This window comes from Rattus norvegicus, chromosome 15, assembly GCF_036323735.1.
Source record: "Rattus norvegicus strain BN/NHsdMcwi chromosome 15, GRCr8, whole genome shotgun sequence".
NCBI classification, from domain to species: Eukaryota; Metazoa; Chordata; class Mammalia; order Rodentia; family Muridae; genus Rattus; species Rattus norvegicus.
Window position 1 is genome coordinate 33236132 of NC_086033.1, and position 16939 is coordinate 33253070.

The 16939-nt window shown below is 50.6% G+C and overlaps 1 protein-coding gene across 4 annotated transcripts; it reads right to left on the bottom strand.

Moving 5' to 3' along the window:
- Positions 1–69: 69 nt before the first annotated feature.
- Adcy4 (adenylate cyclase 4) lies at positions 70–15939 on the bottom strand. Of its 4 annotated transcripts, NM_019285.2 has the most exons (26): positions 15785–15895; positions 15345–15535; positions 13694–13891; positions 13427–13588; positions 12664–12813; positions 11497–11645; positions 11309–11420; positions 10533–10660; positions 10240–10398; positions 9892–10024; positions 9539–9712; positions 6891–6925; positions 6691–6777; positions 6492–6561; positions 5833–5930; positions 5045–5129; positions 4792–4929; positions 3914–4024; positions 3494–3678; positions 3194–3278; positions 2438–2596; positions 1354–1500; positions 996–1103; positions 763–877; positions 358–482; positions 74–276 (listed from the first exon to the last, which is right to left on the bottom strand). In NM_019285.2, the coding sequence occupies exons 2-26, from the start codon at positions 15501–15503 to the stop codon at positions 130–132; spliced, it is 3219 nt and encodes a 1072-aa protein (NP_062158.2). In that variant the 5' UTR covers positions 15504–15535; positions 15785–15895; the 3' UTR covers positions 74–129. The 4 variants fall into 4 exon arrangements, with proteins under 4 accessions (XP_038949538.1, XP_038949539.1, NP_062158.2 ...); XM_039093610.1 differs by lacking the exons at positions 15345–15535; positions 15785–15895 and having other exon boundaries at positions 70–276; positions 13427–13607; positions 13694–13829; XM_063274588.1 differs by lacking the exons at positions 74–276; positions 358–482; positions 763–877 and having other exon boundaries at positions 1354–1445; positions 15785–15939.
- Positions 15940–16939: the final 1000 nt, after the last annotated feature.

A 16939-nucleotide genomic window follows, 5' to 3' on the forward strand; every position in this document is an offset into this window, starting at 1 on the left:
TAAAACAAGATCTCCCAGAAAGAGAGGCCTAGGAAGACAGCTAGGAAAAAAAAAATAGTGTCCAATCCATAGGTTTCAGATGCCTGGAGACATTTTATTGAGGATCTTGGAGAAGGGGAGCTCAGGTGTCTAGGATGCTGAGGGAGATCCGGTTCGTGTCAGGTCTGTGTTCAGGAAGTAGGTACAGAGTTGCCCTTTGCCCTTGACCTTGATGACACCTCGGCTGTAGCATGTGTAACCCAGGGATTGCAGAGCCCTAGCTGTCTCCTCGGTCACCTGCAATTGGGAGAGGGGTAAGGGAGTGTAGAGTGGCCTTATCCTTGTCCCCTCCCTGATGCCTCTCTTGGATGTTCTCACTTGGATCTTGCCGAGAACTCCTGTGCTCTCCATGCGGCTGGCCACGTTCACTGTATTCCCCCAGATGTCATATTGTGGCTTCTGCGCCCCAATCACCCCTGCTACGACTGGTCCATGGTTTAACCCTGATAAGAAATGTGGGCTTTGATGGGGAGGCATGCTAGAGAAGAAGATTAGGGGAAATGGGGAGATCAGGCTGTTTTATAAGAGAGTCTTTGGGGTTGGATGGGAGTAGATAGGGAGGGGAAGGGTGATTCTCTTAGCTCTTGGACTAGCAGCTTTATGCTTCAGCCAAGGGAGTAAGTCTGAAGAGGGGTGTCCAGGGATGAGCTAGAGAGTAGCCAATGAAGAACTCGGAGAGGGGAGAGGAGGTGCCATATTCCGCCAGCAAAGGAGGTCCCTCACCCACACGCAGGCGGAAGTTGTTGAACGAGTGCTTATTGATGACACCCAGCTTAGACCCCAGGGCCACTGCAAATTCCACCATGGTGCCCAGATGGCTGCAGCTTCTCTCAGCGTCCTGGTAATTGGGTCCACCCACCACGATGGGCCAATGAGGGCACAGAAAAAAGTTCAACTTGTGAATAAGCGCAGCAATGGAAGCCCACGATAGGATTGATTGGAAAGAGCTACTGTACCTGTTGTGTGTCCTGCCCAGGGGTGGCATTTAGGCCTGTGGCCGCCATGTAGGTGCTGCCGATAGTTTTGATCTTCTCTACTCCACTGAACTTTGGCTTGGAGAGCAGCTGTAGAGAAAAGAGGCCCTGTTTCCTGTCCCTCTTCCTTTCACCATCCCTTCCTTCTCCAAAAGCCTGCTGCATGCCCTTGGAGCAGGCTTCATAGGGCTGGAGATGATGGTGGGAAGGAGAAGGTTGGTTTATGGAGGGATAGAGCTCGTGCATCAGAGGACAGGGAGGGTCAGAGATGTCGGGGGAGTAGGCGAGGCCTCATGGTCAGGAGAGCCAAGTGAGAGGAAGAGCTGACGGGAGGTTGGACCTCATCAAAGTCGGCAATGATCTCATTGAGCAGCCGCAGACACTCTAGCCCCTCATGGTTGATGTTGGATTCCGAGTAGAATTCCTTAAAGTCTGGGATGGATGCAAAGAGGACACAAACACATTCGTACGACTGATGGTAGAGGTCCTGCAAACAGGAGGAAGGGTGAAACTCAGCACCCGGGACAGCCTCCCTCATGCCAACCCAGAAAAGGGGTGAGCCAGAGAGGAGCTACGGCAGGACTCAGGGTGTGGTGTGTGTGGTGTGTGGTGTGTGGTGTGTGTGTGTGTGTGTGTGTGTGTGTGTGTGTGTGTGTGTGTGTCTGTCTGTCTGTCTGTCTGTCTGTCTATCTGAATGCCGCAGCATGTATGTAGGACTCAGAGGACAGCTTTCAGGAGTGAATTCTCTCCTTCCTCCTTTATGTGGGCTCCATGTTGCGGGGGTTTACCCAGTAAGCCCCAGAGAACTGAATTTTTATTTTAATTAATTAAAATTTAAGTCTGAATGGCCACATGTGGCTAACAGCTACCATACTGAGTAGTGCAGAGCTGGGGGAACGGGGGAAACTGCTCTTTTTTTTTTCCTTTTCTTTTTTTTTTCTTTTCGGAGCTGGGGACCGAACCCAGGGCCTTGCGCTTGCTAGGCAAGCGCTCTACCACTGAGCTAAATCCCCAACCCCGGGAACTGCTCTTTAGACAATTCCAGCACTATTTGACTAGGCTTCTGAAAGGGATGGCATGGTCATGACTTGGAAAAATGCTTGCTTGCTTTTTTCTCCTCCTCCTGTTCTTCCTTCTCCTCTTCCTCCCTCCCTCATCCTTTTTCCCCTGCCATGGGCCTCCTGCTCAGTAGGCAAGCTCTACCACTAAGTTATTAGTCCAAAAGATGTTCCTTCTAAACAAAAACTCAAAGCACAGATTCTGTGATCCCCAAGGGCTAAGTCCAAGATTACACTCTGACAAGACAGGGGCTTGACCTGACCCACTCTGTAGTGACCCCAGGAAGAATGAGGAAGATCCAAGAGTTTCATCCAAGCTTAGTCCCAATAGCATCTGGGGCTCTGGAGTGTGGGGCTGGAAGTCACCTCATTGCGCCGGTTCTGGCCGATGAACTGGGGCGCCACGTGTGCAGGGAGTACATTCTCCAGGAGGAGCCGGGTCAGGTTCTCCATTGTCTCAGTTTCCTCTCGCTCCTGCCTCAGTTTCTTTTTCCATAGGAAGTCCAGGCGACAGTAATACTCATTCTAGGATAATAGAGAAGTGACCCACCAGTAACCCCCATATCCTGCTTATAAGTAAGTAAGGTTTGAGGTACAAGAGAGAGATGACTTTTAAGGTCTATTTCAAATTAGATTCTACAGAACTGGCAGCAGACTTTATTTATTTATTTATTTGTTTGTTTTTGGAAACCATAGTTTTTCTTAGATCTGGGGGTAGGAGAGGGGAGGGGGAGGGTAGTGATGGTAAGAACTTGAGGTATTTAGAGAGTAGAGAAGTAAGAAATAGAGTCGGAAGTCTCTCTTGGACGTTTCCAGTGGATAGATTACTTAGGCTCAGCCCTGAGGTGAGGAAGACAAATTACCAATATGGGACCCCAGCCTCAGCCATTCACAGGGAATCCCTGGAGGATTGAGTTGAAAGCTGGGCTGGAGAGATGGCTCAGGGGTTAAGAGCACCGACTGCTCTTCCAGAGGTCCTGAGTTCAAGTCCCAGCAACCACATGGTGGCTCACAACCATCTGTAATGAGATCTGATGCCCTCTTCTGGTGTGTCTGAAGACAACTGCAGTGTAGTTATATATAATAAATGAATACATCATAAAGAAAGAAGGAGAGAAATACCTGCCGAGCCAGGACGAGGAGTGTGAAGAAGAAGATGAAGAAGTAGATAGCTCCCATCAGTTTCGGTTCCTTCAGTACCCCCGGCCTGAGAGATCAGAGTAAGATTTGTTGCTTGCCCCATCCCTTCCTGATGGCCTCCTTCCTCCTTCCAGTTCCCAGTGCCCACGGAGCCCTCCGTACCCCCTCCCCTTCACCTCATGGGTGGCTCAGGTCTGTGGAGTAAGGACAGTCTGCTGTGTCCTATCTCGCCACACTCCCGAGGGCTAGAGCAAGTGTGTCCCGAGACTTGACTGTACGTACCTGGAGCCCAATGAGCCTTGATAAAGGCGGGCAATGAGGCAGTCGGACAGCCAGGCGTGGGAGTGCAGAAATAGGGAACAAGATGCCACCAGCCACAGCAGAAGCAGAAGCAGCTTCAGTTCGAAGCTCATGTGCAGAAAAAGGGAGCAGGAAAGGAAACCCAGCACGCAACAATGCATGGAGTACTGTGGGGCCGGGAACGGTGGTCAGAAGTGGGCACATCCCCTAGATGTCCCGGGAGGATGCCTAGGGTCCCCATTCTCCCAGGGCACAGGGGTTCTCGGGCCATAGGACTGTCATTCACATAAACAGGCACTAGATGTCATGTCTCTTGGATGGAGTACTCTTTAGCTTATGAGTTTGGGGACGAATGAGGAAGGGTATGGGGAAGGAGACCCAGGGCTGCACAAAAACACTCACTGGGATGCTGATGAGAGGCAGGGATGCTGGCAGCTCCCAGGAAGTATTAAAAGCCACTGACGACACATTGGGAGCCAGGAAAGGGCAGTCTGACGACACTGGTAAGAAGAGCTACAGAAGGAGCCAAAGGGCAGTGAACACCTTGGGCACAAAGGAGGCTTCAGCTGGGTTGCCCCTGAGCTAGGGATAGGTTAAAGTCAGCCTCCTCAGAGGGGGTTTATTCTGCCACTCCTGATTGGTTAAGAGAACTTCAGGTGGGTCCTTACTGGCAGGAGAGCTTGTGAGAATTGTCATGAATGCGAGTAGGTCAGTAAACCACTGCCAGCTCTTGCCAACTATTTAACCACCCTAGCCCACCTTCCTTTCTTCATTCCTTTATTCCTTTATTTATTTATTTATTTATTTATTTATTTATTTATTTAGTTAGTTAGTTTTGTAATATGGCCAGGGGATGGTTCCTATTAAATTCTAGGAGCAATTATAAATTCTGTGAACTCAGCCAAGTAAGTTAAGAATGATGTAGGGGTTGGGGATTTAGCTCAGTGGTAAAGCGCTTGCCTAGCAAGCACAAGGCCCTGAGTTCGGTCCCCAGCTCCGAAAAAAAAAAAAAAAAAAAAAAAAAAAAAGAATGATGTATGCCCACAGAGGCAGAAAAGATAGAACATTCAACTAAATGTTAACTGATTATTCCTGGAGGGCAGGACACACACACACACACACACACACACACACACACACACACACACACACACACACCTCTCCCAGCATCCTTTGGTCTTAGTTTACCTGTCATTCTATATCCAGGGATTCCCTTTCAACTCCCAACAGGCCCAGTAGCCCGGATGGCGGTAGATAGAACCAATCCCCTTTATCCTCACCAGGCTGACGACGGCCATAGTGAACACCAGGAGGATGGTGGCTGTGCCCAGGGCTACTCGCAATCCCGGCCGTGTGGCCACCAGGACAGACAGCGCAGGCAGCCAGTGCAACATCTTGGGGCCTTTCTGGACGCACTTCTGTGGAAGGAGAACAGGTGTCATGACTGCGGGAGCCTTGACCCGGGCTCCTTCTTCAGGCTGGGTCAAGGCTAGGGCTCTGACTTGCTACCCTCACCTCCCCGGGCCTCTTTACCGTCAGGTGCTCTGAGAAGCAGACGAAGAGGAGGAGAAGGAAGAGAAGGAAGGTGATGCTGTAGGTGGTGGCCAGAGCTGGGGGCCTAAGAGAAGACAAGAGGGAGGCTTTGAGGTGCTAGGATGAGCTGAGCTGTGAGGGGCTGTGCCCACCATCTGGTTGGGAGCTAGGGGTTAGCCACTGGTGGTGTCCAAGATAGGACATAATGTCCTAGGAACCGAACAGTCTAGAGCAGTATTTCAATGGACTAGGAACCGATGAAGTCTGGACAAGACTGAAGGAGGAGGAGGGTTCACAAGAAGGCCATCGCTGAATCAGATCAACCTCTGAGCTGAAGCCCTTTAACCTTCTGAATGTTGAACAAGACCTTACTCTTCAAAGAAGAGGCTTAGGCTTGAGGGCTTATCTTAGATCTCAGTCATTTGCTGTGAGAGTTGGGCTTCTCGATAAGAATGCAACATCACAGGGGCGATGTTACTGTCTAAAGATATGAGGGGTTGAAAGCGGTCAGGTTGTTTTGTTTGTTTGTTTGGTTTTGTTGTTGTTATTGTTGTTGTTGTTCAAGAGCTGACCCTAAGGCCTCATGAAACGGATGCAGGCTCTTTCCACTCAGTTACAGCCCTAGCCCCATGGCGAGCATTAAGATGAGGACTGTGATTATTGCCTAACCTCCAGAGGATGTGGCTGAGTGTCTAACTTGCAGGGGAAGGCACCAAAGAAAGAAAGTGTGGGTCATGGGTCAGGAGGGGCGAAGGGTTCTACAGAGAAGAAGCCTGCAGTTATCTCACCTGGTTGTCACCAGCATTTGGATTGTGAAGTTGGACAGAAAAACCAGGAAGGTGCAGGCTGCGTAGTATTTGAAGGCGGGGAGCGCAGACAGCCGATACTGGAGGCAAAGTGTAGATGGTGACCAGGTGCTGGCACTGAGCGTGCCCAGAAGGTATCAACCTCAGGCAAGGGGTGGGTCCCCAGCCTCGCTCTCCACCCTCTAATTCAGCTATGTAGCCCTGCCAGTTTTCGTCAAGATGCCTCCACTCCGTTTACTACCTACCCAAATAACTCATTCTACAGATGGCATTTTTAAAAACAAATCACGGGGTTGGGGATTTAGCTCAGTGGTAGAGCACTTGCCTAGCAAGCGCAAGGCCCTGGGTTCGGTCCCCAGCTCCGAAAAAAAGAAAAAAAAATCACATAACCTGGGTTGGCCTCAGATACCCTGTGTAGCCCACGATGACCTTGAACTCCTGATCCCTCTGCCCCTGCCACCTACTTACAGGCCTGTACCGCCACACGTGGCATGACGTTCCTAGGAGAAGCACAATCTCCTTCTCCTAGGGTCAAAAACTATGCAGACCTGGGGAAGGCAGGTAAGGGGTAGGAGTCCTAAACCTTCCCAGGGGCAGGGGCCAAGGCTGGAAGCCTTTTGGTGTTCCTTTCTCCAGCCCACCTGTTTCTCCATCTCCTTCTCTCTGAAGTAGAGCGTCAGGAGGTTGAAGTCCTTCGACTGTTTCCACTGTCTGGTGTGAGGAAGGGGATGTAAGCACGGGCAGGATGGAGCAGGGCAGGGCAGGTGGAAGACCCTTAGGGGAGCACCCACCCTCCTCCACCCCACCGCTGGTGGGCTTCCGATCCCCTGTTTTTCGTACTTTTGAGAGTTGAGTTGTTCGATGACCTGGAAGAACTTGGCATCTCCAGTGTCCAGTTCATCGTGTAGCCCGCGGGGGGTGCGACTCCTGCGCAGTAACAGCCAAGCCCCGTTACCTCAAAAGTGCCCAGACAAAGCAAAGCAGTCCTCTAGGGAGGACCCACCCAGTATGCCCCACTGTCAAAGACGAGGTCTCCTCACCGGTCCAGGCTCCACTGGGGGCTGAAGGCTTTCTCCTGTGGAGAGAACACATGGTGGGGTATGGTGAGTATCTCCTCTTCATTAAGACAGATTGTGAACCCAATCACATTGTCTACATATGTCCTTGACTGTATGTATTTGATCTGGCTGTTGCTTCTGTTTCTAATGGCCTCCATCCCATCCAATACTAAACCCCACTTACCCAGCAAGGAACATTGCAAACTCGATTTCTTCATAACTCTATAGCCTTCCGGCATCTCTAAAGCCCTTGTTTCCTCTTGGAGAACATCACTTAATGGGAAAACCCTTTATCATATTTAGATTTGGGTGGCTGCTAGTTCTGTGTCTCCTTGAAGACAGCAAATTCTAAAAGCAAGGACTTTCCCATCATCCTTGAATGCCAAAAAAAAAAAAATTAATTGGCTTGAACTTAAATGACTACACAGAAAATATTGTGAGGTCAGCTATGGTGAGCTGACAGCTGGTCAAGGTAGCTGACAAGGTATGGAGAAGAAAGAAACGGAAGGGAAATCAGCTTGATTGTAGCCATATGTCCATTCTTTTCTTCACCAAAGGGAACACATAGTATATGCAAAGATATAAAAATGGCTGGGCATAAAAGAGCATCCACTGAGGGAGAAAGGGATGTTCTGTGTGCCCCAGGCCAGTACAAGAAGAAGTTGACCATCCTGTCTTACCCTCCTTGGTTCAATTGATGGAAATGAGATTTAAATTAAAATTGGGTGTATAGGAGAAGAAGGGGGAGAAGGAGACACTGAGGGGGTGGGGTGGCGGATGCTAGACATGGGGCCTATGTATGTGTATATGCCCAGGCTTGGCTTTTGTGAACCCATTCCCTTATGCCTATACATTACACGAGAGTAGGAAACAATATCTATTCATTGCTGTCTTCTCGAGAATTATACTAGTGTCTGACACTCAAGCATTCATAAAAACGTGAGCAACAGGTTGGTGTGGCATCATCTAATTCCAGCACCCAGGAGGCCTGAGGCAGGATAGTTGCTTCCACTTGGGCTACACAGTGCGGTCTTGTCTCAAACGACAAAACGGTGACAAGAACAGTGTTTGGATGGAACATTTCGGCACAAATACTGCTCAACCTCCAAAGGTGCACGCTGTTAGGAGTAAGCAGATGTTTGCCTAGAAAACAAGGAGCCCTGCATTTAATCCTCAAATTGGGTGTGGTGAACCACATCTGTAATCTCTGCACTTGAGAGGTGGAGGTAGGAAGATCAGAAACTCCAAGGACACCCTTGACCACATGGTGAGTTCAAAGCCAGCTTAGGACGCACGAGATAGGGAGGGAGAGACAGAATGGTCAGTTTTTGGAATTGCTAATATTTGACTGACTTCCCGAATCTTCAGAGGCCGATTTCTGGGTTGATGAGGCTCTGTCTCAATCAAGAGATGTGCTCAGGGGCTGGAGAAATGGCTCAGCGGTTAAGAGCACTGACTGCTCTTCCAGAGGTCCTGAGTTCAATTCCCAGCAACCACATGGTGGCTCACAACCATCTGTAAAGAGATCTGATGCCCTCTTCTGGTGTGTGTGAAGACAGCTACAGTGTACTTATATATAATAAATGAATAAAAAAAAAGAAAAAGAAAAAAAAGAGAGATACGCTCAAACAAGCTGTGCTTGTCCTACAACTCTGACACTTCTTAGCATCCACAACACTCTGGTAGGACTTGTTATTGCAGGAATTGCATGCACGGTTGTCTCGCGTGGGCCTCGGGTTTGTGGCCAGCTCCACACACTGCTCCCATTGCAGCTTGGAGGCCTCATTCTGCAACAGGGTGTGGGGCTCCTAGAGTCTTCCTTCCTCCTGCTTGTTTAACCCCTATGACCTCTTCTTTCACTAGGCTGATGTTCTAAGAATAAGCCCTTCCTAGAGCTACGACTACCAGGGGCCCCGAGAATCCGCTGTTTACTGATATTGAGAATTGTTTCTACCCTGATGGAAAAGGAAAAAGAGGGGATAGAACGTAGAAGTCTCTGACGATGCCTCAAAAACCCAACCAGGTTGTTCTGGGAAGGAGTGTTCTGGAAGAGCTTCAGAAAGGTGGCTGGAGTGTGGAGTGGGTTTGGGGGAGAGAAGAACAGGGGAGTGTATGCTGAGGTACATGCTTTTAGAAGCACCAACCCCGAGAAGCTGTGGGTGGGAGAGATCCAACAGTCTTCACTATGGGTGAAGGTCACAGGTTACCCCCTTACAAATAGGTTCAGCAGTAGGAGGCCCTGCCCTAGCTTCATCCCAAACTTAACTTTGGGAAGGATTAAAGAGAATAGGAAACTGTAGCAGTGGACCTTGACAGAGGCATTTGCTGGTGAGATGGGAGCATTGAATCAGAAGGAAGTGGGGTCTAAGTAGATATTTCCTTTGGGTGAAAAGGGAACGGGAGGTTGAGGTGCATTGGGCATGGTGTCTACGGGAGCTTGGATTTCTAGGTGAACTGGAAGGGAGGGTAAGGGAAAGCCTGAGCCACTGACTGGGACAACCAGGCAGTTCGGGAATGCCACACACTGCCAAGTGATTGATTGTGGGTGAGGGGAGGCTGGGGGTGGAGCCTCTTGGACAGTGGAGGCTGATTTCCCCTAAGCATGGGGCATATAATGGAAATATACACACCGGGAGTGGAGTGGATGTGGATGCAGGACTGTCGACGTGGCTTAGGTGGGCGAAAGGCTTGGCTGCACCCCAAGACTCCAGATAACGAGTCATCAGTAGTGACGGACGCATCGTGTGCCCCTCTAGAGAAGACAGCAATCCTCTCTCGGTGCCCTTCTCGTCTTCCTCCTCAGCCTGGGACATGGGAAGTCTGAGTCAAAAGGAGATATTTCCTCACTCTCCCACATCCTTATAGGCCTGCTCCACCCACATCACAACGTAGCAACTCAGTTTCTGGCATGAAAGAGAAGACTGGTTTTGTTGACTAGGTGGTTTGCTTGGTCAAATCCGTGAGGTCCAAGCTGAGCTTTTACCCAAGGATCAATGACCAGGTATGTGGGTTCCCCTAGCTCCCGAAGGTATGGGTCTCGATGCTCCATGTCTGCTCTCTCCACAGCATAAGCTCCTGCCAGCAGGGCCAGCGTGGCCCCTGTGATGTGCACTCGTCTAGAAGCAAGGAACAGTGAGAGTCAGGAGGAAAGGCCTCTAAACCTTTAGCTTCTTTCAAAGACCATTCCCAGAGCTGGGTCTTCAAGAAAGGACCCATGTTACAGGGAGCACGTCCCAACAACTAAGAATTTCCCTGCACTCGTCTTAGGGGACAGAATAGCAGCACGTGAGAGACTCAACTGGCTACAGCTGTTCCAGGCTCCAAGACTTACCCTGGAACGCCGCCTGCTTCCATATGGTTGGCCAATGTGACATCATGGGACCAGACATCATACTGCCACTTCTGTAGCCCGATGACTCCACAGAGGACGCTGCCTGAGTGCACACCGACACGCATGTTGATATCCACACCGGTGGCTACCCGAAGTTTCCTGAGCAGAGTGCGGGACAAGCTTAGTGTTTTCACGATTCTCCTCTTCTCGGGGAGGACTCTGCCGCCCTGCCTCCCACACTCCCTCCAGCACCTATTGCTCTCAGTTTCTCCTGCTCGCACACCCGAGCTGACCTGATGGCCCGGCACATGTCCAGTCCCATGCGCACGCAATTGATGGCGTGGTCAGGCAGAGAGAGGGGCAGCCCGGATACACAGTAGTAACAGTCTCCCAGGATCTTGATCCGCATGCATTCGTGCTCCTGAGAGTATGTGTGTGGGTGTGTAGAGGAACCTGGTTAGAGGCCAGAGGGGTAGGAGGGAGTTGGGGATGTTGGGGAGCAACTGTGGCGTTTCTGAAGAACTTTTGAGGTTTGGAATGTCTAGGCCAGATCTATGGCGTCCCTGGATATGGGACTGACGGAGGCCTCTTAGGCAACGTCTTCATCAGAAGGAATAATCAAAGGCTGGAGTATCTGTGGTTCTCCCCAGTTTGGGTCTATGCACTGTGCATTAATATCAGCACATGATAATAGAATCGGGATGAGGGGCATAGAAGCAAACCCCAAGCTAGGATGTTCCCATCCATTATGTCTGATTAGGTGCTGAGCTGTGTTAGAGGGAACAGAAGCTTCTCCTGGAAAGGCCTCCCGAGGTCAGAACGTCTGGAAGGCTCTGCAGAGATGTGGAGGCACTGTGTTTAGGATGTGAGATGTGGAGAGATCTCTTGGGGATAGTGACAGTTTCCTGAGTGGGAGCGTTTGTGAGCAGTCCCTACCTCTACTGCATTATTTGGGAGCTTGCTCTGGCCCCAGTGTAAGACTTCTCAGAACATGGGTGTTTTCTTTGCAAGAGGTTCCCCGGCATATGGTATTTGAGGGCCCCTGGGTGGTAAGGGAAACCCCTCTGACCTTTGCAATTTGGTCGAATTTGCCGAAGAGTTCATTGAGCATTAGCACCAGCTCCTTAGGGGAACACTCACTGGCCAGCCGTGTGAAGCCCACGATGTCAGCATACAGCACACTGTGCAGGGCAAGCCATGTTACTGGGGCGGGGCCGCAGCCCAGGGTCCCTCCCCTCCCGCTGGCTTCCCTCATACCTCACTCCTTGGTGCCTCTTGACATACAGGCTGTGAAAGTTGTTTGTGTTCTCTGGCCGTGAGCTCTGTCCAGCCTGCAGCCGAGCCATGATCTCTGCCTTCATCTCTCGGGCCAGGTAGGCAGGAAGGATAGACAAGAGGAGGTGCTCCTGGAGAAAGGCCCTATGAGTGACACCCTTCCTACCCTGCTGTGCGCTAGAACCAAGAACCTTAGCCAACCAAATTTCTCAGGCTCTCACCCATGACATGCCACCTACCAGCAGCTCCCAACCCTTCCAGTCCACCCAGCAGGACTCCAGCACCCCAGTCTATCCTGGTCATTTTTTTAAAAAAAAAAAAGATTTATTTATTTATTTTATGTATATGAGTACACTGTAGCTGTCTTCAGACACACCAGAAGAGGGCATCGGATCCCATTACAGATGGATGTGAGCCACCATGTGGTTGCTGGGAATTGAACTCAGGACCTCTGGAAGAGCAGTCAGTGCTCTTAACCACTGAGCCATTGCTCCAGCCCCTTATCTTGGTCATTTTTAGGGACTAAAATCAACACCTACATTTGAAATCTTCCTTTCATATAATAACTTTCATCATCATCATCATCATCATCATCATCATCATCATCATCATCACCACCACCACCACCACCACCACCACCACCACCTTGAGACAGTATCTTACTGTGTATCCCTGGATGGCCTGGAATTCACTATCTAAACCAGGGTGGCCTCAAACTCACAGAGAAATGCCTGCCGTTGCCTCCCAAGAGCTGATCATAGAGGTGCGCACCACTCCACCCGACTAAGATTTGATTTTATCATTACCGCATGGTGTATGCATAGCTGGGCACATGTGCCACAGTGTATGGGTGGAGGTCAGAGGTCAGCTTTGCAGAGTCCGTTGTCTCCATCTATCTTTGCTTGGGTTCTAGGAACTGAACCCACCTCGTCAGGCTTGTGCAACAGGGCCTTACCCTCAGCTATCCCACTGGGTTTCAATTGATACCTAGCAACAATCTTCCACGGCCCGGCAACAGTCACGGTTCGCATGAAGGAGGAAAATACTTGAGGAAGGCAAATGCATTACCCAGAACCACTCAGAATAAAGGTGCTCAAAAGCTGTTCTCTCTGAACTGCTGTCCCTTCCTACCATTTAGGTCCTACTGACCTGGTGCTTTTTCTCAGTGTCCAACCTCCGGCGTGAATGCAGGGAGCTAAGAGCCTCCCGGAACGTGGCGCGCAATGCTCGCTCCATCAGGGCCTTGTGGTATGCTCCCACCACGTTCCCACACAGGAACAACACCGCATTCGCTGCCAACTGTGGGCAAAGGCCAGGCTTAGAAAGTGTACGACTCCCCTCAACCCTAGTGAGTCGGGGGAATCTAGCTGTGTAGTTGGAGTTAATTCCAAAAACAGGATGAGGAGAGCCTGGCCACTCTATGACATCCATCCAGAGGAGTTGTTCGCTTTCCTCCTCCACGCTCTCTGCTGTAGACTCTTGGCTGTGGGGACAACCTGGCCGCTTAGGCCTCGCTATCGTGCAAGCATATTTCCTCTGCCTAGAATGCTATTCTACCATATTCGTCTCTTGAGCCCATTCCATCTGCAAGAAACTACTCCAGTTCTAATTCACATTTTCCATGAATGCTCCGCGTTTTTTACTTTTGTTCCTGCGAGATAATCTTAACTGATTTCCCCATGGCTATGGTGCCCTCTTCTGGCTAAGGCAAGAACGGTGCACTGATGTAGCAGCGACACAAGAGGTCGCTATAGCGGGGTGTGCGGGTGGGGTGGGGTGAGGTATCTGTGCTTGGATCCTGCACTCGAGGGTTGAGCCCTGCCTTGGAGTCTCAGCTCAGCAAAGGCTCAGAGCATTATCACGCAGCTGAGCCAGCTCTGCGCACACTACCCGCACCCCTTGGCATTTTTACCTGTGGTAGCAGATCCCTCTGCGACTCAGGCCGCCACCCAAGGTACAGTCCAAGGACCAGCAGGTGTGAGAGGGATGAGATGACCCCCGCGGCAGCAGCATCCCGCATGCCCAAGGGCAGCATGGCGTACACGGTGAAAATGATGAAGAGGAAAAAGGACACCTGGAGAAGGACTAGGGAGCTGAAGGCCCGGGTTGTGCGTGTGAGGCATACCGTCTAAGTTTGAGGTCCACCTTCCCCCAGGCCCTTGACTGTGAGTCTCCTCACCTGATCCCAGGCGCTCACCACACCCCCAGTGAATAGAAACCCATAGCCCAGAGCCAGCAATGCAGCCCATATGAGGCCAGAAAGAGGTCGTGTCCATCGCTGCAGTTGCTGCTCCCGGGAAGCGAGCCCCAAAAGCAGGGAGAAGCCACCCAAAGCACACAGCACAGTTGTCAGGAAGCTTGGGTCTGAGGTCAGCTCCTGTGGAGAGACGATATCTGAAGCCAGGCTGGGAGGAGATACTTTGAAGTTCTCTCAAGGTTAGAAGGATCAAATTAGGTGTCCTTCAAACCAGTTTGGCAAAGTATCTGAAACACATGTCCGCAAAGAATATAGGGTTGGTGAGATGGTACGGTGGGTAAGGGTGCTTGCTACCAAACCTGATGTTTAATTCCCAGAATCCACGTGGTGAGAGATGAGAAGTCATGCCTTTGAATTGTCTTTTGACTTATATGGGTGCGCGTACATGCGCGTGCGCACACACACACACACACACACACACACACACACACACAACTAGATAAATGAATAAAAAAAACCACAAGGGGTCACTGTTGCCTGCTTTTCACATTAGATCGAACCAAAAGAAATGTCTAAAACCCAACTGTTTTATCTACAAAAATCAACAGTCTTACCTGGCTCAACCTAATATATCTCAAACATGGCAGTCGGACCAGGGAGAGCTACCCAGAAGACCTGGTTACTCTTGACTATTGGCAAGCTGTGCTCTTTCTGCATTTCAGATATCTTTGCTTGTTTAGTTTTGAGGCAGGGGCTCATGTAGCTTGGGCTGTCCTCCAACTCACTGCAACTGAGGAATTTGAACTCCTGGTCCTCCTGTCCCTATTTCTCAAGCACTGGGATTCTAGACTTGCCTGGCTATTCCCACAGTTAAAAGAGAACAGTAGCATCTGTTTGGCTTTTGGGGTGAATGCCATCCAAAATGGCTAATTTGCTTGGGAGAAGAATCCCCTCTTCTGAAGTCATGCTGATAAACTTCACAAATGTCTACCCAGGCAGCCCAAGTTTCTGCAACACCTTGCCATCCCAGCACTGAGTTCCAAGTAGCAGCCTTTCCTCTAACCTATAAGTCTCAGCACTACCCTCCCCTTCAACCCTCTTTCAGGACTTGGGATTAGCTGTGCCCAGTCATTTGCCCCACCTTGCCTCCAAGGAATGAAAGGGAAACCTAGGGCAGAATATTTCCCCTTTCTTGCCCAGAATGAAAATGAGGGAAAAAATATATTGGTGAAGAAAGGCAAAAACCATCTTTTGGAAATCTATGGGTATAGCTAGCAGCCCCACATTCCCAAATCTGGAGAGAAAAAGTCAGGAAATGAATCTCCCTAGGGACATGAGTAGAGTTTCCTCTCTGGAAAAATGGAAAATCCGGTGTTGGATTTACTCTAGAACCAATAGAACACAGTGAGAAGTATTTGGGACTCACTTATTTCCTAGTATAGACCCAGAGGCTAGGCTTAGAGGGTAGAGAGTTCAGTCACATGTACCGAGTCACAATTCATGACGAGGTTCACTGCTTCTTTTTTCGGTTCCCATTATTAACTAAAAGACCTCACTAATCTCAGACCTTCAAATGTCCCCAGCCTGATGCAGCCCCTGCCTAGAGCAGGCTCCCACACCTAGCCCATCTTACCCTGCCGCTGGCCCAGGCGACGGCGGGCAGTGCCACGATCGCGCAGAGCACAATGACCAGAAGCAGAATTAGCAGTGGATACTGTTGGCTCAGGCTGTAGTAAGTCTCGTAGAAGAGATCTTCGCTGGGAGGAGGCCGGGGACTGAAGAGGCGGGCCATGATATCCCCCGCCCCAGCCCGGAGCCCCTGCCCTGGGGACCACAGGGCGCTGAGTTAAGAACCCAGCCCGTCCCACCGCACTTTCCCACCCCTCCCCGAGCCGCTCTCACCCAAGCCACTAAGCTTTCAATAGCAATAGGGTTCCCTGCTAGGTGTTCTCTCATAGAGCTCCCAGCTGTGATAGGACTTCTTTATCCTTCCTACAAACCATACCATGCTAGTATCATGGCTGGAGCTGAAGAGAAGGGGCCCCCAGACTCTCCCTTTACCCATCAACTCACTGCTTTGTGTTAAGCTCCTGAAGTTCTCGTAGCAAAGCTAGGCTCCAGGAGGGAACCTGGGTAGGCTGGCTGCCACTCACCCTCGCTGCTTTGCTAGTGGCTCAGGGCCTGCTGGGCGACTGGCACTTCCCTCTCGGCGCCAAGGCCCCCTCCCACTTCCCCGCGATACAGTCCGGCCCCTTCCCGTTCTGGAGCCGGACTCCCCTGGCTGCTTCACATGCCCAGATTGCTTGCTCTCTCTAATCATCACCTTCCCTCTTTAACGAAGAGCATGTGGGCCGTGGGAGAAACACGAGGTAATGGTGGTGGTGGTGGGGAGGACCAAAAGGGATGTGTCAAGATAAGGACACAACATTTGGAAGTTGGGAGGCCAAGGAAAGCCTGAGAGAAGGTGAGGAGGAGCGGGGTCCTGATATCAGCTGGGGCCTGGGTTATGGGCGAGAGCAGGAGTGGTATTTCCCTTTCACTCTTGGTCCCTCTGGTGTTGCCAAGTGTGAACTGTCCGGCCATTCCTAGCTCCTTGGGTTGGCGCTCCTCTCTGTTGGATATAGATATCAATTCTTGGATATGGAGAATAAAAGCAAAAAACAAACAAAAATGATTGCCGTATCTAGGAAGCAAGATGCATGAAGTCTGTGTACCAGGACTATGGTGGTCTAGAGAGCCTGGGGCACCTTTGAATTTCCTGAGACACTTTCCTTCACCAGGGCCCCAAAGCCCAGTGTTCAAAATCAAGGAGAAAAAGGGAGCGGTGTGACTCCAACTTCCGTCCTGTCAGTCTAGGCTTAGGGTGGTATTAGCCCTGAGCTCTGGAGGAAATACCCCACCCTGAGATTGGAGTATCACAGAGCCAAGCCTCTGATTTCATCCTGCCACCAGCTGGACCCTGACCCTATGAGCTGAGAGGTCGCCTATATCTCGTTCCCAGATCCCCTTTTCCTGTAGCACCAACTTCCCCTCCACCCTCCAGGGTAGCCAGCTCCTGGCTGTCCATCCCTAATGCCCTGGATTGACACCTCAGACTCACTCATAGTTAACATGTTGTATAGATTGACTTTTCGGAGGTAAGTCAAAAGTCAGTTTGGGTGTAGGTCTAACTGTCTTCAAAGAATGCCGTGAGCTACAGGAAGTGGCAAAAAAAAATGTCTTAGTCAG